Source organism: Balearica regulorum, chromosome 19 (genome assembly GCF_011004875.1).
Source record: "Balearica regulorum gibbericeps isolate bBalReg1 chromosome 19, bBalReg1.pri, whole genome shotgun sequence".
Classification (NCBI taxonomy): domain Eukaryota; kingdom Metazoa; phylum Chordata; class Aves; order Gruiformes; family Gruidae; genus Balearica; species Balearica regulorum.
Genome location: NC_046202.1, coordinates 12,446,423 through 12,471,008, shown reverse-complemented (window position 1 = coordinate 12,471,008; position 24,586 = coordinate 12,446,423). Strand labels below are relative to the sequence as shown.

The window sequence follows — 24,586 nt, the reverse complement described above, 5'->3', positions numbered from 1 at the left end:
CATTTCATGGGTTTGATTAGGCAGCTTGATCAAGTTGATAAGCTGGATTAAATTTTTCAAATGTTAGCCTTGTCCATCGAATAAAATTGGAAAAACAGGTCGTCTGTGTTTAGTGTACACTGAAAGATCATGGGTGAGTTTGAGCCAGTCATTTCCCCCCCCCCCCCCCTTAAGTTGATTGCCGAAGCCAAAAGGTAATGAATGAGACCTCCCCTGTTCCCAAGGGGCTGAACAGATGCTGGAGGTGCAGGTGTTCGAGTTAGACAACTAATACTAGAAAACTAAAGTTAGAGAGACTGAGACCTCCTCCAGGTAGTTGGGCATCTCACACCCATCAAATCTGTTGGTTCTCCTGTAGCTCTCAGCACCAGGAACTTACCCAAGAAATAGTGGGTTTCAACCCACTCAAGGGCACGTTTCATGCTTTCTGCCTTCAGAATGTGTCCAGGCTTATGTTTACCAGCCCCCACACATGGGGCATTACGCAGCCCCAGTGTTGCCCCTCCACCCTGGCCAAGTGCTGGGAGAAGTCGGTATCTATGCCTGTTCTTTTTCGCCAAGGATCTCATGGGGACTCTTCCCATTTTTGGGGTGATACAGAGGAGGTTATTGTCAAGTGTTTGTTGGAACTGAATCCTGTGCCAGCACCTTTCTCCAAGGAATATTTCATAGGACACAGGAGTATGGGTCAGAGACTTCAGCAAGAAATATCTTCTTTCATTAAAAATACCCAAGTTCTTGAATCTGCTTTCTCCAATATCCCCATACAAAACCTACCACCATCCTCCACTCACCTGTGGTTACCGCACCTTTAACAAAGTGCAAGGAACATGTTGTCCTCAGCTCAAAATTGCAATTTATTGATCGATAGCAGTAACACAGTAAACCATAGATGAAGGAGAAAGCAGTTTTGATCCCTTTCAAGAAAAGCTATTGAGGGGAAAAAGTTGGAGTAAGACTAGATTAGCTTTTACTTTCTTGTGCTTTAAGACTGTGCTTATCTTTGCCAGGACACATCCCATCACCTCCACAGCCCAGGGGTCAGTCACTCTGGCTCATGCCAGGCTGCAGGAATAACTTGTCACAGTTTTCCATCACCCTAGATGATGCCTTAGGCATTCCAGACTAAGGGCAAAAAATTACAAGAAAACAGCTTGCTTTCATGTGGCCAATTTCGTCATTCCATATTCAAGCAAAACCTGAAACAGGGCATTTTAAACAAGTCTATTTGGGGTGCATGACAGCTATTGCTGCTTCAGTCAAAGGTGCCATGAAGTTGGTAGATTTTTGCTGGAAACCGAAGAATGTACTTTTTTAGGAAAAAGAAACTGGAGAGCAAGAATAAGCAGTCGTTCCAACGCCCCAATCTCTTTCTATGTAGATTGCAAACTTTGAAAGGAGTGCCTAAACCATGTTTTTGACAGTAAAACTTACTGAAACACTGTATACGAAATTGCCTAAGTTGGTTTGATTTGGAGTCAGTCTCTGGATAACTCATTTTTCTTTACTTTGTGATATTAAGTGATCTGCACAGATTGGGGACATCTTTTGATGAAGTTCTTTTATTGCTGGACTACATCTCACCAAAAAGGCTTCATGCAAACTAAATTGAGTAAATGACAGCAATCATGCCCAAAACTTTCAGGCAGTAAAAGCATACACACAGTAAAAAAAAAAAAAAAAAAAAAAAAAAATCAATCTCAGCAGCTTCCCAAGTCCAGACTTCTGTCAAATCCTCAACATTCAGCATTAAAAGTCACCAGATGCTTCTTCTACAGGACATAAAAAGCAATGTGTTAACAAAAGAGAAAAGGACATGCCATAGTTCCCCATTATGCTGTGTTATTTATTTCCACAGGTTAAGCTGGAAAAGAGGGACCAATAACTCTGGTATTAGTCCTGATTGCTCTAGAGACCTCTGGGGATCCCTCCTTGACTACAAGATCCTACAGGTCTCCCTTTTGCTGGCAGCATGAAGAAGGCATTTATGTTTGTACCCTGCCACACTTTCAAGCTGATAATCCCATAGCTCTGCGGACAGTATAACGAATCATGCTCACGGAAAGTGGGAGCTGACTGCAGATGGAGTTGTCTGAGATGATTGCTGCTAGCTGCAGAGATGTGCTGCTTCTCACAGCCTGGGTATCGTCGTGAGAGCATGGCAGGGCCTGACGGCCAGAGCAAAGGAAAGATGATGTTTTGTTAGGAAAAGGCATGGCTCTGAGGCACTGAAGTACCCAGGGCAGAGCCACTCTTTCCTACAACTACTTCCCAGGGATTTCAGAGAACATTTTGGAAGAAAAGCATTTATCCTCAAGAATTTTACAAATCCTGAAGGCAGCCGAAGGAAATACTGTAAATATAGGCCAAAACTTTCCTAGCAGAACTCAAACACCACAATCTCTTCCACAGAGAAGGAATGTCTATTCAAGTGCAGAGCTGCTTCTGGCCTGGCCAGGATGCGCTGTCCGGCAGCCTGCTCAGAGCTGTACAGAGGACAGAACAACCACCCAGACAGAAAGACCAGCCTCCCCGATCCATGCACCACTTCCCATGCAGACAAGCATGGGCATCAACAGCAAAGAGCTAAACTGAAAAGTCTAATTGAAAACTGTTAATCAGAAAAATCCCACAGCAGTGCAGACACCTCGGTCATGCAATCCCGATGCCAGAAAATCTGTGTGCTGGAGAAGCTACTCAGAGTGCACCTGACGAAATGGAGTATTTAAACATGTGCCAGCTATGTACCTGGCACATATGATCAGACCTGTGTTAGGCAGGTCTGTTTTAGAGCCTTGGGGTCTGGTTATCTCACACGTTTGCAGGCAGGAACTGTCCCTTGTTTGAAGCTTATACCTTGCTCTGTATCTTCCTCCATCCTCTTTGACTTCCAGGCTCTGAGGTCCAGCTTTGGGATCTTGCTGCAGCTCACAAAGCCAAAAGGGTATCTGTTGGCCCGGAAGATATGCCTTGGTACTTTGGAGATGTGGGTGTTGTCACATATTATTCGTGACAACGAGATTTTGGCCAGCGAAGAGCGCTGCCGAGGAGTGAAAACCCCTCTGTTCTCCCACCAAAACCTGCAGGAGAAAGAAGACGACACAACAGATTTTTGACTTCTGGCTTCTTCATATTCAAGACTCCAGCAACATTATTTCCCATTAACACCAATAACACATTTCTTTTGCCAAGAACAAATTTAAATTTCTATTATTTAAATCAAGAGCCCTGACTCACCACCTGGATAATTTAACTTGCTTTTCTGCCATGGACATATAATAAAAATGCAATTTAATTAAAGCCTTGCCCTGTGTTTCCCCAAATGAGGCACAGGCACCCTCTTTCAAATAGAAAAGTCTGCACATACTGTACACAGACTGTGGTTACATCCACATGATTGCCATGCTGGAACCAGCCCTATAATTACATTCTTTAAAAAAATAAAGGGGGTTCTTGTATCCTGCCATAAGAATAGGATTTCTAGATGTGCAGTAGACCGCTTGCCTTTAAGCTCCCAATGCTGGGTTTTGAGCTCATAGTAAGTCTTTCTAGGAAGAAAAGTTTCCCAGAAACACTGGTCATGATCTCATTTTCAGGCAGGGACTTTTCTTCAGAAATACAGCTTAAAATGGGGCATATAACTCACTTCTGCACCTGATGCCCCTGAGCAGCTCCAAGGAAGAGGATGATTTCAGGTATGCTGAAAGCACAACAGTGCTCAAATCATTTTGGCTGGCAAGCAAACCCCAACCCACCCATATCCTGGTGCAAGGGAAGCCCAAACACTGCTACGTGTCAGATCACAGGGTTCAGAACTGGGGTGGAAAGGAGAAATAGTGAAAAATCATCTCTAAGATCCCTGAGAAGTGCATAAGATGCTGCGATGGTGCACAGCTGTGTATTGCAAACTCAGGAGATGGGAAGGAGGACAGATGTTTGACTTTTGCAGGTCACAGCAGCCCAGAAGGAGCAGTCGCACAGAGAGGGGACAGGGATGCTGCCAGTGCCGAGGAAGCAGCTTGGACTGGGCTTAACCAAGAGAGAACAAGTAATCTCTTTCAGTCCCTGCAAAGCCTGAAAGTGTGTTATTCCTTCAGCAACATCCCTTGGTCTGCGGGCAAATTTTCAAAACCACCCAAAGCATGAGCCACCACATCAACAGATGCTGAGCATCTACTCTCAGTGCAAGCCATTCAGGATGATTAAACCTGACAGCTTTTTTTCTACTTGGTGAAGCCAATCCATCTAGATCCTGGTTTTCCCACCTTTAGAGCTGTACCTGTTTTTCTTGTTAAGGTATTTAACAAGATATTTTGCTTTGCTGGAGTGAGCTGCTGTTTGAACACACAGTAACATGGGCCTCCTTGAAACCACTTATCTGAAGGAGGAAAAGGGCTCAAACTCTGGGTGTGAACCATCAGCATGGAGAAGGGCAGTTCAATTTGCACAAGTAGCGATTGGCAGTGAGCGGGCTGAGAGTGAAAACACTTGGCTGGAAGGGATCTTAGCCTCAGATCTCCACCATCATCTAGACAGGAATAAGAATATCACCAGAAAGGGAAAGAAACATTTGGAGAAGTAATTAAAAAAAAACCAAAACAACAAACAACTGGAACAGTTTCCAAATCTGTATAAAGAAATCCGCATAAACTCCAGACTCCCTTTGCCCCTTGGGGTTTGAATGCCCAGCTCCTGTCTTACCTGTCCCCATCACGAACGTTCCTGAACTGGGTGCCAATGAGACAAGCCATGAGAGGCCCAACTCTGCCTCCATTCACAAAGGGCTCTGCAAGTGCCCCAATCCAAATGTCAATATTCTTTGGCGTCCCATACAGCCGTATGAACTTCTTCGCCAGACCGTGATTCCTCAATACTCGAGCAAGTGCCTTCAATCCGGAAGGTTGTGAGAGCCCACAGAATTGTCTCCAGGAGTTATAACCTGCAATAGTTGGGTATCGGAGCAGACAGATCAATAACGTGTTTCCCCCTCCTGGAAATATTCTTTCCTCTTTTTCCCAAAGCTGGGGCACAGGTAGGGTCCCAATATGTTTAAAATACTTTTCTGAATTTTTCTATATTTCTGTTAATGCCATTGACTTTCCACTCCCCCAGAGCCAGTTCATCCTGCGTGACATTCCAAGGGAAGGGCCTTGTCCTTGCAAGTGATCTCTGCTAGTGGGAGTTGCTCCACCACCTTCCAGCACTGTTTTGCTGTTCCACTCAGCAGCTATGCACGTGTCCGTGCACAGCCTCCAGAGCCACGGTGTGTCTGAAACAACCTCCTGGTGATGTGACCGAGGTCCTACAGGAGACCCACACCCTGCTTAAGCTGCAGCAGACATCCAGAGGAGCGACCTCATGACATTTCAAAGGAGGCCTACATTCAGGCACCTGATCCGGCGTGTGCTGTGACTGCTCCTAACCCTGTGCTGTGGGTGCTCAAATGAAGGGTCTGGGCATGCCTAATGGCTGCCTCCTCTTCACTGGGATCCAGGAACCCTAAGGGAGCTCAAGTAGCATACAGCCTCAGATACCTTCAACCACAGGAGAGAGGTCCTCACAAAACTTGTTGATATTGCCTTCATTGAAAGTGTATCTGGACGAGATGTTGATGCTATCTCTTTCTGTTCAACAGGATAGTGGCCAAGTACTTCCCCACAGCTGGTCTCACTTGTGTCTAGCCACAGGGACAAGCCATCCCAGGCTGCAAAGAGAGTCCTACGTAGCCTACATTACTTCAAGTAGGAGAGGGCCACCAGACTTTGCCAGCTAGATTAATTTTTCTGTACTGCAATCAGCTGAAAATCCACTGGACCACAACTGGTGCATAATTCTGCGTCTTGGTGGGCAGGGCATGTACCCAGCAAAGGGCAATTTGCAACTGAGTGTCTTATCAAATGACAGCTTAAATAGAGGAAAAGTTTATGGAGCACTAATGCGTCCTCCTACCTGCCAAATCAGTGAACTGTTAGGTGCGGAGATGATGCTGCAGCATGCATCTCTGCTGTGAGCAGGATGTCTAAAAACTGGAGAGAATTCAGAGAAAAAGATACCGCATGTGGTGTCTGGATGACACCACTATCAAACAGTTCAATGAGATTGAGAATTTGCTTTATCAGAGAAAGAATTAGGAAGCTTTTTTGATCTTGCTTATACCATCATCACCTTCATAGGTTGCCTAACATCAGTAGCACTCGGGGGCAGGCTGAGACCCAAAGGCTAGGAGCTAAGCACAAATTCACACTAGAAATACATGCCAGTTCCACTGCAGCAGATCAGCAGTCAAAGCTATACATTTAGGATTTGTGGTTCAGATCAGGTTCTGCACAATGGTGTTCCTAGGTAGAGCATGGAAAAATCACAAAGGCAGACCAATCCTGTGACCTGCCCATGCACCTGGATGTATTGCAAAGCCTCTGCCTGAGCTTAAAACCTGTGAATTCAGCACACTTTTCATCACAGTTTCAAAGTGAGCCCTATTGCATCTCCCAGGACGTTACTGACACAGCAGCTCCAGGCATTTACATCAGCCTAATCACACTGCTAGGCAACCACACACCCATGAGCCAGTTGTAAAGTCCTATCAACAATCTATTTCTCAAGACCATCTTGCAACGCCATTACACTGGTTTTGCATCTTGTATAGCACTGAGAGTGGTTCTGACATGCTTTTTTTTTTCTGGGACACAGTCTTCATAGAGAAATTATGACAAGATTTTCCTCACGTATTGTGATCTGCTCTTCCAGTCATGTGACTGGGCTGAACCACTGCAGATGCTTGGAGAGAAGCCATAGGGGACTTCTGGCCCTAATTTCATTCCTGCAAACTTATTGCTGAACTACTTTCCCAATTTTGCCATTTGAACAACAATACAAAGTCAGTTACTGAACACTTGGCTCTGGTTTGTGCAATGCCCTGTGTTCTTCTGGCCGTGTGCCTTCACGTGTCTCCTCCAGCTCCAGCCAGGCTCTGACTTCATTGCTCAACCTCCTATCCACTTACCCATGCTTGTACAGAAATGATTAAAAGGTTTGGGAAAGAGTAATTTCAGCCAATCATGGACTGGAGATGTTTCTCAATGTTCTAGCACAAGAGTGCCTGATTTCCACTTGCTTTTCTTTGGAAGCTCTGCTCCCACAGCCAACTTACCCGGGAGGCCATGATCTCTGCTACGCTGCATGTTAAGCGCAGGTAAATCAAACCCGATCCTTTCAACCTGCTCAAACATCCGATCCCGGAGCTCATCCACGACCATTTGCTGCTGTGTCATCAGCTTGGCCTGATTAGCCATCAGGCTCCGGAGAAAGGGGTCAATGCCACCTGCAACGGTTACACAGGGAGTTGTGAGCAGTGGAGGCTGGCAAGCGTGCAAGAGGCTCAGGAGAGCTGAACACAGCTTATATTTAATTGTAAGCTTCTACTACAAGAGAATCAATTTTCCTGCACTTAAAATAAAATGCTTTGAATAACGTTCTTACAGTTTACAGCAATTAAGCAATCGGTCTCCATGGTTCATAATTAGATGGGCTGCACTTGACTGTAGAGAACAGCTATGTTGGGAACAACTTTGGCTGGTAGTAAAGGTCATTTAATACATTTAATGCAAATTGCTTTTAAGTTTGGCTGAAGCAGGAGCTCATCCAGCATGGGCAGAAAAGGCTGTATGAAATAAACTTACACTGCAGAGGCACAAGAAAGGCTTTACCTTCTTTAACGATCCTCCAGACAGCAAAGAAGGCATTTCTGAGTTGAATTTTGGGACCTATGGGCTTGTAATTTTGATTTAAACGGTCAACAGTTGGGGGGACCGAAGCATGAGCGAAACGAAAAGCCAGGGTGAAGACGTTGGATATTCGAGGATCCACGGACTCATTGTAGCCCTGGTAGCAAGGAATCAATCTCCAGAAACTGGTTCCCAACAGAAGAGGCAGGTAGTCCCTGTAGGTTATAATCTAGGGGGAAACAAGGAAAGTGTGAATCATTAATTGCTTGGCCATCGGTTTCTTTGGAAGCAAAGTGATTGTTTGTGTCTCAAACTACAGGAGCTGTCACGCTGAACTCCTTTGATGGGCTTTATGTAGGAAATTTTGCTCACACAGATGTGGAGCAGAGAGACTCCCCAGGGCCAACCCTTCTTTCACCTCATCAGCCCTTCACCCAGCAGCCCTGGCAGTGCAGTGAGGATCCTTTCTGGCACTGTGGAATGACATTTTTGTTTCTTCAGCTCCGTGACCTTGGTTTAAAGGCTCTTCTGCACCTGGCCACTGTACCATACCACAGGCAGTGCAGCTCCAGGCACTGGAGGCCACTGCCTGGGCTCCTGGTTTCTCCAGATCCCCATCCATGGTGGGATCTCTACACTTTCTAGCAGTGATGAGATTTGCATGAACATGCAGTGATTGGCAGGAAAACACAAAGTGCTCCAGGAACTGCTCGTGCCTGACCCATGCTCATCCCCGGCCTGTGCACCAGGATCCTTGGTTGGTGCTGAGGACTTGGCACTCAGGTGTCCCCAGATGTGCTCCTCCCTGCCTCAACAGCTTGGCAGGTCAGAGCCAAATGAAAGCCTGCCAAATCCTCCCAAATATTCGCTCCTTGTCCTATAGGTAGGGGCCATTCCCATCAGCCAGGTAGAACTGCATTTCCTCCTCCCTCCCACCCTGCATGCTTCAGATGACAAAGAAAAAGTCAACAGTGTTGGCACAGACGGTGTCACCACCCATGGGCAGCTGTGCTAGTCCTACCATAGCAGAGGTTTCCAACCCTGGTCTCGTGTCTCTTTGGAATATTGAGTAAGCTGCACAATATAATTTAAAAAAATCAAATTCTTTGTCAGTAGGTGAAAGTGTCCAAAAATTGCAAGAAGATGAAACCATTGATCTAAACATGATGATGGAGACAATGCTTTTAGTACAATTCTTTGAGTCTCTCCACATTGGCTTACCCAACATGTTTTTTCAACAATACAATAATATTTAAATAGACAGTTTTAAAAACTTAAACTTTTTTATATTCCTGCTTTTTGTTTGTTTGTTTGTTGAGCCAACTCAGAAGACAGGTTTCCAACTAGGTATGACTAAGCACTGCCTTTGGAAAACCATGTATTCTTCTCTCATAGGAGCCGGTCTTTTCTTTTGGCTGTGAAACCTCATCTGGCTTTGAAGCTGGTCTTGCTCCAAAACAGAGGCCTGACAAGAGACCTTGAAAGGTCCCTCCCAAGCACAGAAATATTTCTGTGACCCTAGGATCTAATTCAGGACGAAATCTGTGGTGCAGCACAGTCCCGATGGGTTCTTTGCCCCAAAGCTGTAAGGACAGAGGAATGTCATGGCTGTTTGCACCCACCAGCACGTGGGGCTTCTTGAGAGGAGGAGACACAACCCAGAGGAATTTTAATCCAAATCTCCAGTACCATTTTTGTCCTGTACCAAACATTGGTTAGAAAAACTTTTCCTCTGACTTTTCTGTCCCCATGTTTCTCAAACAAAAATATGCAGTTAAAAACCCATCAAGTAATTTGGAAATTTGTAACAGTAGAGAGACATCAGAGATTCAGGGGGACCCCTCTGTGCTTGTTCTTTCAGGTATCTCCGTGTGATTTTGCTTTGGATGAAAGAGGCTGGTGGAAAGAATTTGGTCATTTGCACCCCAAAATACTGCACGCTTTGGACACCCCACACTAACAAAGCCCATCATGTTAATTATGTGAGACTGCAGACAAAGCAGCAGAGCCAGGACATACAACATGGTGGCTGGTACCTGGATCATGGCTCCCAGGATCTTTCGTGCCTCCTGGTAGAGCTTCTCTCCATTCCAGTGGGGATTTAGTCTCTTCAGTGCTCTAGCCAGGCGGTTGTGCTCCCGCACAAAGAGTGTGTGCATGCACGCCAGCTCCAGCATCTCGTTTGCTCGAGAATCACCTAGGAGTATCTCAAATGAGCAGAGTTGTACTGCCAGTGACCTGCGCGTGCTTGGCTGCTTCCCGCTGGAAGGAGGCGAATGTCACATTGGGAAGCATGCACAGAGAAATGTTTAGGTGTCTCAATACCTGCATTTCGAAGAAGATGAGTAAGAAACACACAGGAGGAGAAGGAAACCAGGGTCTGGGCCCTGAGGGTTGGAGAGCACCACTGAAAAGCCAAATTTCTGCTGAGGCAGCAAAAGTCAAGATGCCACCACGGTTGTGCTCAGCATCACAGAGAGATGGGGGAACGTGGGGGTTTTTTTTCAGTAAGGCCTAGGAGCATTAACTTAAGAAACTAAATACAAGTAGGTGTTTCTCCAGGCTCCTATATCAGAGAGACAAGCCTCACAGCTTAAGAGAGAAATGAAAATGGGCAGAGGGAAGTCAGGATGGCCAAGGGAGCTCTGAAAGTCAGAAGATATCCTTCAAACCAGCTGAAACTATGGCCAAAGCAAGATGGCAGTTACAATCAAGCTCTTACTCTAGAGAGTAAAAGTAAAAGCAAAATGAGTCACAACTCGAAGGAATAAATTACAAATGGCATTACATTGAAATATTAAATCCTTCTTCAAACATCTAGGGCAGGAAACGCAAGAGCAAGCAGGTGATGAGAGTATAAAGAGGCACTCAGAGAAAAGTAAATATGTCGTATTTAGTCCCCTAGTCCCATAGTAAATAGAGGGATTTGCTCTTGCATTCAGCACAGAGCCCTTTTCATTTACTGTCAAAGGCTGTCTGTAAGAAACTGCGGAAGAAGAAACAAAAGAAGCACTGTGAGGTTTCCTCGAGCAGAATGCATCCACCCAAGGCTTCCAACAGAGTTCCAGTAGGAAATCACTGAACCCTGTTAGGCAACTGGACACATAGAATTCCCCCAGTTCTCAGGGACCGGAAAAGTCCCAAATAAGACACTGAGTTTTCAAAGGAGCTTCTGAGCCAGCCTGAATTGTTCACTATAAATTAATTGATGGCTATGTAACCAGCTATGGAACAGCAACCGCTCCAGCAGCCCCTAGATGCAGAGTCCTGGGGGCTGGGAGCCCACCTTGGGAAGTGTGCAATATGCCTGCCCATTCTGCTCCTCACTGGGCATCTGCCTTTGGCCATAGGTCCTGCCTGGTCCTCAGCAAGGAGACACCTGCACGGAACAGGGGTAGCAGCTGAAAACATGGAACTACAGATGGGACAGATGGAGGGGTGTGAGAGGCTGAAGGAAACATAAAACACCAAGAGCTTAAAGGAGGGCACTGGAGGATGACACCAAGCAGAGCTCTCCTACCGGTCCCACCACCAGGTCCTGATGGTATCAAAGGACCATGGGGATGTTGTCCAGAGGAGCTTGGGCCAGATACGTAAGGGGTCAAGGGAACAGAAACCAGCTCCACAGCTGATGAGACCTGTTGTGCCCTCAAGCTTTCTCCAGCAGTGCCATGAGCAGCCCAGTGTGGCCAGAGCCAGCAGGAGCTAGCCAGGAGGTCCTGCTCTCCGAAAGAAAAGGACCAGGGAGCAAGATGCTAATTCACAAGGTGTATCAGAAACATCCATCTCTGGGGTCCTGCAGGCTTGTGGTAACATCCTGGTGCTCACCATCAGGGGCCAGGGAGAAAGGAGCAATGCTCAGGGGTCCAGGAGGTCGGTTATTTTGTCTCTGTGTGCTGGGGACAGGAGAAGACAGCAAACGGCAGCAGATGGGAAGGTTGTGGTGGCTGTGCAGTGTTTTGGCTGGAGTGGAGGCATGGCTTGGGATAAAAGGAGTTATTTTGGGTTGAAGAAGCGGTCAAGAGGATACCAAAAGCATGACAAAGGATAAACGGAGCAGGAGGCTGTCTTGATGGACTGAAGACCTGTGCTGATGTCCTGGCTGGTGTGCTGCCAGTGTACCCACAGCCTTCTCAGTGGTGGGGACACATCTTAAAAGGTCACCTTTGTCTGTGGCTAGCCTCGTTACCAGTCCAGCTGGGATCTAAGCTCCTCACACAGTGCAGCAGATGCATTGATGTGCAGCAGCACAGGCAAATGTTTCATGGAGGTGACCCAGCCCAGCACCAACACACCTGTATCCATCCTGAAGGAATACAGACAGCCACCAAGCCCAAGCCATTGCCTTCAGACCAGTCTGCTGTTGCAGTCATGGCACTGGTTCCCAGGTCACCTCCAGCAGCCCCACGTGCTCTCTGGTCCCTACCCCAGAGCTGCTGAGCAGAGACGGGACAGCCTCACTCCAGGCATAGAGTCACAAAGAAGACTTGGAGACAGTGAAGACCTTTTTCCTACCTAGCACAGCCTGTCTCAGTCTTTCATGATGTTTTGCTATGCTCCTTTTTCTACTTAAATAAGAAAAACAAACAATTAAATAAATGAACCAGAGCTGGTAGAATTGTTCGCTCTGGATTTTAGGGTTAGGGGTGTCAGCACCCAACTTACCTGCAAGAAAGCAAGGGATTTTAGCTCCCCTGTTGGCTATGAGACAGGGATCCTTCCGCATGTTGTCAAAGGGCATATACGCCTTCCCCCTATCACTGAAAATCCGGTTAACAGCCAGCAGGCCCAGCCGGCTGGTCCGATCCCTCAGTTTGTTGGCCAAAGGCACTTCACTGCCATACACCACGCTGCCATCAAGAAAGGAGGTGAGCGCGTTGATCTGATCTCGAATTGCTCTGCCGCTGGTACAAGCAGGAGATGAGCGGAAGAAAGGAAGGCAATCTTTCCTGTTTTTAATTCGTGGGTCATTGGGTGGGATCTGCAGAAAGATAAAAGATAAAATTCATCACCCATTCAGGGGTGCAGAAACTGTGCTGTGATACTAGAGGCGCAAGAAAACCCAGGTAGAAGCCATTCCCAAGACAGTGGAGATCAGTCATAAATCCCAGAGATGAAGGGTCAGATTGACAGCAGAGATGCTATTTTAGGAGTCCAAGTCCCAAATATGCATGAAAGCCTGGAGATGCCTAAATTTCCATAAAGCCCTATAGACACCTAAACTTTTTCTCCTGAATATATACATATTAGATTGAATCTTTAAAGCTTAGGTGATCCTACCTCATGTTGGAGTCTAGTGGCCATATCTTCATTGTGGACAGTTGTCATGCAGAACTTGTGACCCTGCCTGCATTCATAGAATCATAGAATTATAGAATCCCAGACTGGTTTGGGTTGGAAGGGACCTCACAGCCCATCCAGTCCCACCCCCTGCCATGGGCAGGGACACCCTCCACTAGCCCAGGTTGCCCAAAGCCCCATCCAACCTGGCCTTGAACACTGCCAGGGAGCCAGGGGCAGCCACAGCTTCTCTGGGCAACCTGTGCCAGGGCCTCACCACCCTCACCAGGAGGAGTTTCTTTCTAACATCTAATTGAAATCTAACCTCTTTTAGCTTGAACCCATTCCCCCTTGGCCTGTCACTCCCTGCCCTTGTCACCAGTCCCTCTCCAGCTTTCCTGTAGCCCCTTCAGGGACTGGAAGGGGCTCTAAGGTCTCCCCGCAGCCTTCTCTTCTCCAGGCTGAACAACCCCAACTCTCTCAGCCTGTCTCCATAGCAGAGGTGCTCCAGCCCTCGGATCATCTCCATGGCCTCCTCTGCACTCGCTCCAACATTTTCAAATGCATGTTGGGCAAATACTCAGTGATGCTCTATTCCTTCACAGTGCTCCTTGAAAGGGAATATGGGTACATGGGAGCTAGACCTGCAGTACATGTTCAAAAGCAGGCGACCAGAACTGCAGGGTGGACATCTACATCACTGAGCATTTACTGGAGCGGAGACTGCAATGTGACCATCATGCTAATGCCTTACCCACTATTGAGAGATGCTCATCACTTCCTTGCCCCGTGCACTACTGAGCATTTAACCAGCAAATGGACATGGATTTGCTGGGGTATCGACACCCATCAGCTCCTGCCTCTGCCACGTTTACTATAATCCAGGCATCACCTATGTTGCCTTGGCACCAAACCTCCAAAGAAAAGCCATATTGTTGAGGGAGATGGGAAAATGGTTGAAAATGGGAAAGACAGGCTGACACTGTGCCTGACAGCTGGGGACAGCCCCTGGGACCCAGCACCACCACCTTACAGAGAGCGGTCTGACCCCCTTGACCTCTTCTGGGAGGATGTCCCTCCATGGCCAAGGACTGGGAGAGGCACCAATATCTCCTGGTTGGAAGGCAGATACCCTCTTCCCCTCTTCCCTGCAAGAAGGCAGCTGGCTGTACCTTGATGGGAAAGCAAGGGGGCTGCTTGACGCAGCTGGTCTCACAGTCCACTTTGCCACTGAAGGTGACTCTGGCTGGGGTGTCAGGACTGAAATCCAGGTCGTGGTCAATAAACTGGCCCCACTGCATGAACATGAGTGATCTCTGCTGGTCCATCCTGAGCTGCCCAGGGGGGAAGCGGACAATCTCGTTGGACACTTTTCGAACCTTCAGGGGATGAAGGCAGAACATGTGCATTAGGAAATTATCTGTACAAATGGGTTCGTAGGGTCATCAGCAAAAAATTCATAAGGTATTCCTTACACGTCACAGAAAAAAAACCCCAAAAGTCTGTCTGAGTTGGCAGGTGTTACTGAGTGCCCTCTCTGCTGAGCACTGCATTCTTCTGGCTCTAGCCAGGTTTCTGAGCCTCTAGGCCAAGAGTACCCCTTGATGGACATATAGAAGCAGCTAAGCAAGAGCCATGCGAATAGCTTAGGAAAGGGAGTAAAAGATTTTAAAAGACCACTTCGAAATAGAAGTGTGGAAAAAAAATAGCATTTGGGAATTTCTGAAAATTATCTCAGTAAACTCCTTCTAGCAGGACACTCTCCCAAAGCCCTCTTCCTTTCTCACCCCTTCCCTATCCATCACAATTCCCCCACCAGTTCTTCCTTCAGGTATTACTACAGAAAAAGTGGTCAAAACTCTGCTCAAGCCCTGACACTGTGCTGCAGAGCAGACTTAGGAAGTACAATGAAAGCACAAGCATAACACACACAACCCAGAAAATCGCAGACTTCCTCATCAGTGCTCTTGTTGCACCCAGCCCAAGCAATCAGAAATCACATCTCAGTGTCCCTGCTGCCATCCAGGTGCCACGAGAGCCACATGCACCCACCCATGGACCCACACACAGAATTTCTAACTGGATATTTTTTATTCTGAGGATTCACTTGTTCATTTTATCCTCTGGCATGTTGCTTTTCAGGAGACAACCAGCTTCCACAAAAGAAATCAAAAAAGGTGAGTAAATTACTTTGGCTTAAATGCACTTAATTTAGAAGAACACCGCGTAATTCTTTATCCCGTGCTTCTGCAGTAATCATATTAATTTTCCTTTGTGTTTTGTGAAAGCATGGGAGTTTTAGAAAACATTTCTGTTAGACCGTTCTGGAGATTTTCATATGAACAACCTGAAGTTGGTGAATTTAACTTCCTTCTCCTGATCACCATCCCCCCAGTTGGTGGACGCGCACTTTGATGCCTGTTTGAGATCTATCCAAGGACTGGCAATCCCTAAGCCCTGATACGGATAAGCAGATATCCTTATGCAGATAAGCATCTGCATTTCCAGATGACTGTTACAAACATTACCAGTGGAAAGGGGAATCCAGACAAACGCTTTCCTTCTGTCCACCCGTGGGGGACTGACACGCCATCTTCATATTCTGCTGGCAACCATCTGACCAGGGCTCTGTTTGAAGCTCCTAGTGATGGGTTTCTCCTGTCAGAGTAAATGGAAGAACAGGAAACTCTTAGTGTCATTAGGATCACGGCAGGGCCAAGAGCTCACGGATGTGGAGACAGGAACCTTGGAATGGGACCGCACAGCGATGTACAACAGTTGGGGAGCTGCTGCAGCTATCAATAATGCTATCAATAAGCTTCAGGTATCATAATAATAATACACATCAAGCCTCAGCTTCTCCCAGGCAAGAACTTAGGCTGCTGGTGACTCCTTGCATCATCCATCCTGAAGAAGGGCCCTCGACCTCAGGCCATGGGTGGAAAACAAAGGTGAAAGCTTAATGTCAGAGAAAAGGGACAGAGACTATGACCATTCATTTAATGGTATTACCAGTGATCTTTAATAGAAATGGATTGATTTGGATTGGAGTGTTACTGTGCTGCAATTGGACTAAGTCGTTATTATAGTTTGATTAGACCGTTAAAGCCTTAATTAGACTAATAATATATTTAATTTTGGAGTGCATATATGTGATGTGTTCCCTGGCTGCCTGTCATACACCGTGGGTGTAAAACTGCCTAGGGCTAAGCAATGGAGGGACACAGAGCACAGGGCACAGCTGAGCCCACCTTCTCCAGGGCTTCACGGTCTGGTTCAGGTGTGATGGACCTGTCCTTATCCCAAAGCCCAGATCCCCCTCTTGAATGAGGGCATCACTGTCTGAAAATGGAAGGAGGCAGGTAGCTCTCTCCCTACTTCTCATACAGATACCTAATGGCTAAAGCATCCCCTAGGCAGGCAGACCTGTTTGAATCCCTTCCTCTGCCTGAGGTGCTCCCAGGAGATGCTCTACCAGGCTCTTGGTAATAGGGGAGGGATGGGGAATGCTCCTATACTGTCCCTTTTAAAACACTCCACTGTGCTCTCTCCCAGCCGATGTGCCCAGATTTCCTCCTATGCATAATGTGGGCAGGGAGATGGCCAGACCATGCCCCAGCATGGGTCTGGGTCAGGAAGCCCTTTGAGATCCTGGAAAGGGGCAGAGCCAGACAAAGCCCAGGAGAAAGAAGAAAGATGCAGCCTGATGACAGAAACCTTGGGCTGGAAACTCAGTTCCCAACACATCTGGCGTTTTGGCCAAACAGCTAGTTCATGTACAACACTAAGAAGCCTTGAAGCAAGATTAATTAAAAGCTCCATACCTCTAGGAAACAACATTGTGGGGTTCAAAACCCTAAAAAACGCATCCTACATGGATCATCCTTGGGGATGTGGGTCTAGTTCTACTGATGGAGGATCCATCCATCCATCCATCCATCCATCCATCCATCCATCCATCCCATCCCCTGTTGATACAGCCCCCTCACCTGTTGTTGCATTCACCAGTGATCGTTCGGTAGCGGTGAGAAGCATCACAATTTATTTTCTTATACTGCTGGTCACATCCACTTGCCTTGAAAATCATCTCCAGCTGAGCCGGTGTCAGCAAGTCTGCCAGGTAATGACAGAGAATAAACATGCAGGAACACACTGGCCCTGCTGGGTTTGTGGTGCCTCCCAGGGTCAGGAAAAAGTTTTCTTTCTTGTACCCTTGAAATGTTTTTTTTTATCACAGTATCATCCGGAAGAGCACAAGGAGCTGTCTGTTAAGGTCTTCCTGCCCAACGATGTGCTGCGGATGCTCTCTACAGCAGCAGGTTGCTTATTCTGGTTTGGAAAGCATTAAACCCAGCAAAGCTGTGGTCAAATCTTATTTATAATTACATGTTAGGCCTGTGCAGCAGCAGAATTATTTTCTAGCATTACCAATCCTTTTTCCTCCCTCTCCGCTCCCTTTTTGTCTCCACCATAAATTGCTAACAGCTACAGTCACCCAGGTGGCGCGTTACAAGGTTTTTCCCCCTGTGAAGCAGCCAGCAGCGTGTATCACCACTGCTCAGAGCTGCCTGGAGAAGAAACCATCAGGTGCCCTTCATCTGGGCAGCACAAGGGGATGCTGGCTCTGAATTTCCACCGTCCAGATTTCCACATGCATGGAAGATAAGTGGCCGAGTCCAACCAGCAAAACCTTCTTGGCTATCGCTGCTAGCACACCGCGTCCTGGGTCCCTTGGTGGTTTCCTAGTCACTGCTGCCACCAACAGTTCGGGTCACAGCATGGTTTAAGAAGCCACTGCTGCCTCCTGGGCGGGCGGAGAGGCGGCAGCCGGGTGTCTGGCAAGTCTCTGGAGCAGTGCTAGAGCATCACTCCTGGGTGGAGAGGTTGGAGCAGAGCACAGTCAGCCCTGCCTCGCTCTTCCCACTCCCCCCGTGCTGGAGCAATGCTGGAGCACCCCATGACGTGTGCCTTGGCCTGCCAGTGCTTTGCTGTAATGCTGGGGATCCCCGTGAGTTCATCTTTATATAGCGGGAGCCCTCCCGGTGCCTCCCTGAACTGTTTCTCTTGCTGCACCTAATTTGCCTTCTGCTCTCAGCAAGCTGGTCTTGCTGGGAGGCCAGGACTGCCACCTCATGGAGGATGTTGCTCCTTCAAGACACATGCTGAAACGTCCTTTCACATTGCTCTGTTCTCATTCTCTATTTGTGTCTTTCTCACAGCATCCTCTTCTCAATGCAGAACAATCTGGCAGTGACTTTGACTATTCCTAGCTGAAGTCTGGCAGAAAAACTACTTACCTTGCGGCTGAGCTACGATGAGTCACATCCTCTGTGTTTGCTCATTCCCTACTCAAGAAAATATTATCTAGCAAAGTCTTACAAGCTTTGACCCATTGGTACATTAACTGCTATATTGCAGAAAGAACCGGAGAAGTACACAAAGCACTTTCATTAACTGATAAATCTCCAAAGAATTTTTTAAGTTGGAAAGAGAACACAGAATAACTCCGCTTTCCCTCACTGCAGTCGCATGGGAGGGATTTGAGTCGTGGGCCATCATAAGCGCCTTTCATTCCTTCCTCTCAAGCCCCACAAAGCCCCAGTGACCAAGCCCCATATCTTCCTCCTCTGCCTTCCTCCCAGCAAAGTGAGATCCCTACCTGTGACATTGAAGTCCCCCCTCACAGCCCATCGCATCTTCTCCTTCAGGAGGGTCAGGGTGGTTTCCATGTAATCTGCAGCCCGAACAGCAGCCCGAGTCCCTGCCACTGGCTGTTTGAAATATCCCAGAAGCTCTGTTGGGGTCAAGGCATCATTCTGCAGGTGCTCCTTTATGCTGCAAGGGAGAAAAAAACACAGTAAAACAAGGCCAAGTGCAAGGTCCTGCACATGGGTCGGCACAATCCCAAGCACAAATACAGGCTGGGCAGAGAATGGATGGAGAGCAGCCCTGAGGAGAAGGACTTGGGGGTATTGATTGATGAGAAGCTCAACGTGACCCAGCAGTGTGCGCTTGCGGCCCAGAAAGGCAACCGTGTCCTGGGCTGCATCAAAAATCAGCGTGACCAGCAGGTCGAGGGAGGTGACCCTGCCCCTCTGCTCCACTCTGGTGAGACCCCCCTGCAGTACTGCATCCAGCTCTGGGGTCCCCAGGACAAGAAGGACATGGGGCTGTTGGAGCGAGTCCAGAGGAGGCCATGGAGATGGTCCGAGGGCTGGAGCACCTCTGCTATGGAGACAGGCTGAGAGAGTTGGGGTTGTTCAGCCTGAAGAGGAGAAGGCTCCGGGAAGACCTTAGAGCCCCTTCCAGTCCCTGAAGGGGCTACAGGAAAGCTGGAGAGGGACTGGTGACAAGGGCAGGGAGTGACAGGCCAAGGGGGAATGGGTTCAAGCTAAAAGAGGTTAGATTTCAATTAGATGTTAGAAAGAAACTCCTCCTGGTGAGGGTGGTGAGGCCCTGGCACAGGTTGCCCAGAGAAGCTGTGGCTGCCCCTGGCTCCCTGGCAGTGGTCAAGGCCAGGTTGGATGGGGCTTTGGGCAACCTGGGCTAGTGGAGGGTGTCCCTGCCCATGGCAGGGGGTGGGACTGGATGGGCTGTGAGGTCCCTTCCAACCCAAACCAGTCTGGGATTCTATGAAAATCAGCAGGACTGAAATGGAGCAAAGCCAAGAGTCCTGCAGGTTAGACACCTGAGCTCCCCTGGCAGGTTACTAGTCTGAATTGCAAACAAAGGCAGAGTCATCTACCTCCCTGCACAGTGGCTGGAAGAGACCAGGGCTGCTCCTGCCACCCTTGGCAGAGGAGCAGAGTGAGTTGCAGGAAGGGAATCTCTTAAATTGCCCAGCTGCACCTGCCAGAAGACAAATCTTCGGTTTTTACATCCTTGAGGCAACCAAACCTCACTCAAATGTTTTCCAGCTCATCAATGTCTGCAGGTGCTAGTCTTCATCCAGAGGTCCCAAATGTCTCCAAGTGACCCTGTCTTAATGCTGCTGGAGCCTCCTCTCAGATGGAGGGGTCTCTAAGCCAGTGAGGGGTTCTGGAGGATGGCTACTGATGGAGGGTATGTATAGGCTGGTAGGAAGCTGTGCACTCCCAAAGCATGGTGGCAAAAGCTGGCATCTCCTGTCAGATCCCACAAAATGTCCTCACTGCAGCCTACAGTGGTTTGCTCCCTCTGTAGAAGGGAACCACTAGAAATCAGCAGGAGCCTGTGCTGGCTCCAGTCCTCCTCAGTGTATCCCTGAGGGATGAAACAGAGCCAAGCAGTACTGAGCTGGGACGAATGGCATGCATGGAGGAGCACAGAGTTACAGCTCTTGGTGACCCAACAGACTGGAGATGTGGTGTAAAACCAGGGTGAAGACAGGCAAAATACTGGATTACAGCCCACTGTGCGCCCAGAGGACCTCGCACCCTTGCCCGCTCTGCTGGATGGAACAAGAAGGAAAAGCTGGTGATGCTGCAGTGCAGGCAGGGCATGCAGCGTATGCCAGCACCCCAGCCCAGCCCCAACTCTCACCGGTCGCGTGTGCGCTTGTAGGCAGCATCCACCAGCTGCTTGGCCTCGTCCACGCTGCTCAGGAGGGACACGTCTGACAGCTCCTCTAGCAGATCTCAGTAAGGGAAAGGAAAGAGCAGAGGTGAGAGTGCTGTCTCCCACCCTGGAGCATCCCTGTGCTGTAGTGGGTTCTCTTTGTGCCTCCAGTACTCGGGGTATCAGCACAGCAGTGCTGGGAGTAACTGCTGCTGCTCACTCTCTAGAGAGAGAGATATCTGAATATACATATATTCCTCGGGGGAGTCTGAGAGAGTCACTACCGGGCATGAAAAGGGTATCTCCATCAGTGGTGGCTTCAAATAGCCACTGTGAGAGATGTAGGCATCATTCCTCCTGCTGTTTCACAGGAGAACAGTTGCTATTTCTCTAAGACATTTTGCAAGCCTGATTAATGTGATTCATCTTATTTCTACACCTCCAGCCATAGTACCTTTCAGAGAGGCTGCACAGATACCGCTGGCTGCCATGACAAGCATTAAGAGCTCATCTGCTGTTTTTTTCTCATCACTGTCTTTGCTTCCCTACTTTTTATCCTAGGTTGGTTATAGCCACGCTGCCGATACACCTATGGTGAGTTTAGGTCCTTCCCCATGGCACCAGCTGGTCATATATATCCCCCTACACCTCAGGGCAGAAGGATACACAGCCCGATTTCCCCACTGCTTTCCCCAGTCTGTCCTGCAACCTCCTGCCACCCTCCCTGCTCCCCCTCCTGCTTGGAGCAGCTCCCAAAAATGAATTGCATCCCCATCATCTGCTGGCTGCGGGTCACAGAACAGGAGGAGACAGCCCCTGGTGGGCTTCTCTGGGTGAGAGGCTTTTCCTACAGCTTCTAGGGAAGAAGAAAACTTCAGAAATCAGCACTAAGGGGATAATTTTCTCCAAATACTCCCCAGATTCTTTAAAATACCTTCCCTGATCAACACAGATTTCACGTCTTTGACAATCTTGGTGAGAAAAGTCCTTGCCTGGACCATCATTTGAGACAAATGAAAGGTCACGTATGTGCTTTCCATACAGATTTTACATTGCAAAGTAACAGGCAGAGGTCTCTCTGTGCTTTGGAGCAGTGATTCAGGGCTGGAAGAGAGCCGAGTGACCGCCCCATCCCCAAACTCCACAGCCCCTGGCAGCTCCAATTCAACAAATGCTGCAGCAGCTGAAGCGAGTTCACTTCAGAAAGAGCCAATGATTCATTCCTCACTTTGAGAAGGAGGGCAGTTCAGTTTTCAGCCTCCATATAAAATAGCACAAATGCAGTTAAGGAGCTGCCCACTGCCGGCACTGCAGCCCCAGGGCTGAGCCACGGGACACGCTGCGCTCCCCGCTTTGCACAGCGTGCAGGGAGGGAGACTGTTGTACTGTGGGGATGGAGCGGTTCTGAGAACTGACCTCTCCTTTAACGTGATTTTTAGAAATCAGATAGGACGTTAACTGATAAAAACGTGAAACAGCCAGGAGTGCTGCCACAGTAGATACAAACTGACTATGCTCCTTCTGACACCTCTTCAGGACTTTGCTGCTTACAATAAAATAATTCAGGCTCTTCTAGACTTAACTTTATCTTTCCTACTCAGAAAAGCCCCTGATCTGCAAAACTTGAGAAAAGGACAATACCATAGGAAGATGATACAGATGCCTGGAACAGGCTGAGGATCACCAGCAGCCCCAGGAAGAGTTCTGCCTTCATCCCTGCAAAGAAATGCAAGAAGTGAAGAAAACCAAGAATCTGTGGGTCTCGCCACGCAGTGGAAAGGTCAGTGCCCGCACTGCCGATGATACGCGTTGAGGGAGCTCGTGAGGTGTCCCCTTCCCAACGCAACACTCCCCAAGAGTGAGTGCGCTGCGTTGGAGGTCCTTGCAGTGGCCCGTGGGAAGGGAGCTGCCTCCTGTCCCGGGGACCTCAGGCACTGGTGGGAACACACTGCTTTGGGACTGTGGGGCAATGCAAAAGGGAGCAGGGGGCAGAACACACTGCCAGCACTGCAGGCAGGCAGCTTGCCAGGGAGCCTGGGCAGCAACACCAAGCATGCAGGAAGAGCTGGTGCATGGGGTTAGAAGGGCTGGAGGGGAAGAGGGATCAGCCAGAGCAACATGGGAGGTCCTCTACACATAGGCATGTGGGATGGTTTTGCCCAAAGCTGACCCACTCACCTCCCAAGGCTGCTCCAAAGTAATCAGCTCTATCAGAATGAGCCCAGAGCTGCGTGCTGTGCTGTCTGCACATTGCTTAGCACCCATCATGGAGCTGCTGGCAAAGGTAGCCCAGAGTCCACCCTAAAATGCCGAGCTAAACCCATTCCCTGAGGAGGAGCCACAGCAACAACAACGTGCTCCAGCTGTGCTTGGTGCCAGGCGGAGAAGTGTAGACCTCAGCTGGATGCTCCAAACACAGCCCCAGCCCCCCAGTTCCCCACCCACAGTACAGAAACAAGTGCTCCACAAAAAAGCGTGCAATGGGCTAGATTCTCACCTGTGATCTTCTGCTGTCCTCATCATGGCCTCCTCTGCGCCTGCACTTTTATCTGCAGCGGGGCGTTATCTGCAGCGGGCATGCCCACAAGGCTGACCCATGGGGCTTGGAAACTCCCCCACGGGTGTGTGAGGCCAAGGCAGCGCAGAACCCACCTCCCAGCCTGGCTCCCCGGCAGGGGGGCTCCTGTGCACCCACCTGGACACACAGCCTGATGCTCAAGCAGAGCTTCCCCAGTTTTTCTAGGGGGAAGACATGAGGCAGCACTTTGCCACGGTTTGAGAGTCTTGACTCCTCCTGGGGATGCCTTACAGGAACAGGGCTCCTTCCGCCACGGTGCTCTTCATCCTTTGATGCTCTTAAAGGTCGAAAAAGATGTCTTCATATCCACCTATGGAGGCACCAGCTCTAAAGGGTGTCTGGTCTGCTCAGCACTCCTGTCTCACCTTCCCAACCCGCCCTGCCCCGTGTCCCGGTTGTAGTCTGGAAAGGCCCATGACTGCTGCTCCTTGTGCACTTCCCTGCGCAGACAGCAGCAGGAGGCACCTGGATGATGGTTTGAAGAGGCTTCATCAACCTCCAGCTGCTGATCTTGAGCACAGGGCAGCTCAGGCAGGGTCCTGCCCTTGCCCAAACTGCCGTTGTACGAGGAGCTGATCTGGCCAGGCACAACCTCTTCCCCTGGCCAAAGCCCCTCTCCCTGTCCGAGTGCAAATCTGATGGACAAATCCTCACCGTGTTGTAGCTGTGCCGATGAGGCCGGGCAGTGGGATACTGCTGGATCAGGCAAATGATGTGCTTGAACAAGCTTGTGTAGAGAAGCAATGGAGCTGCTCACCACCACTGCTCCTCAGCTCACTCCTAATTGCACATTGCAATTGTGTTTTTCCTTCTGTAACAGAAACTCCTTGGCTCAGCAGCACCAACTGAGAGCGCGGGCTCCGCCGGTGTTCCCCCAGGGTAGGGTAAATGAACACCTATTAGCTGAATTCCTCCCTGCCTGGGGCACTGCAGGAACCGCAGTGGCTGTACAGTGCCTCTAGCAGCAGCTCTGCAGGTGTCCCTGTCCCCAAAGGTGGGTTACTTGAGGTGGTTCCGCACCTTGTGATGCACTGCCTTGGTCCTTCAGTGCTTTAATCTGCAAAGCAAATTGCAAATCTTGCAGCAAGTCACAGGCGAGGCTGCACCTGGAGCACAGGTTCTGTTTGCAGACCCCTAGTCCAAGACAGGTTTTGACAAACTGGAGGGAACCCACCTAGAGCCCAGGACATGAGAAAGCTGGGTTTGGCCAGCCTGGAGAGCAGAAGGCTCAGGGGAGCCACTACTGGCTTCAGTTGTCTCATGGGAGGGCTACAGAGCAGACAGCGCCAGAGTCCTCTCCGAAGTGCACAGTGAAAGGACAACAGGCAATGGGCACGTGCTGCCGCAAAGGCAATTCCCATTAGACGTAAGAAAAACACCGGTGAGAGTGGTGCAGTGCTGGGACGGGACCCAGAAAAGGGATGGGATCCGCATCTTGGGACATAGCGCTCACTTGGATGAGACCTTG

The 24,586-nt window shown here is 48.9% G+C and overlaps 1 protein-coding gene across 1 annotated transcript; it reads right to left on the bottom strand.

Annotated features, from left to right (window-relative positions):
• Nucleotides 1-844: 844 nt before the first annotated feature.
• Nucleotides 845-24,171, bottom strand: LOC104635066 (myeloperoxidase). Its single transcript, XM_075771704.1, has 14 exons — nt 23,236-24,171; nt 22,182-22,256; nt 20,526-20,619; nt 18,664-18,839; nt 16,994-17,117; nt 15,533-15,662; nt 14,177-14,383; nt 12,390-12,705; nt 9,761-9,921; nt 7,707-7,953; nt 7,151-7,321; nt 4,702-4,939; nt 2,857-3,080; nt 845-1,772 (listed from the first exon to the last, which is right to left on the bottom strand). The coding sequence occupies exons 2-14, from the start codon at nt 22,252-22,254 to the stop codon at nt 1,750-1,752; spliced, it is 2,184 nt and encodes a 727-aa protein (XP_075627819.1). The 5' UTR covers nt 22,255-22,256; nt 23,236-24,171; the 3' UTR covers nt 845-1,749.
• Nucleotides 24,172-24,586: the final 415 nt, after the last annotated feature.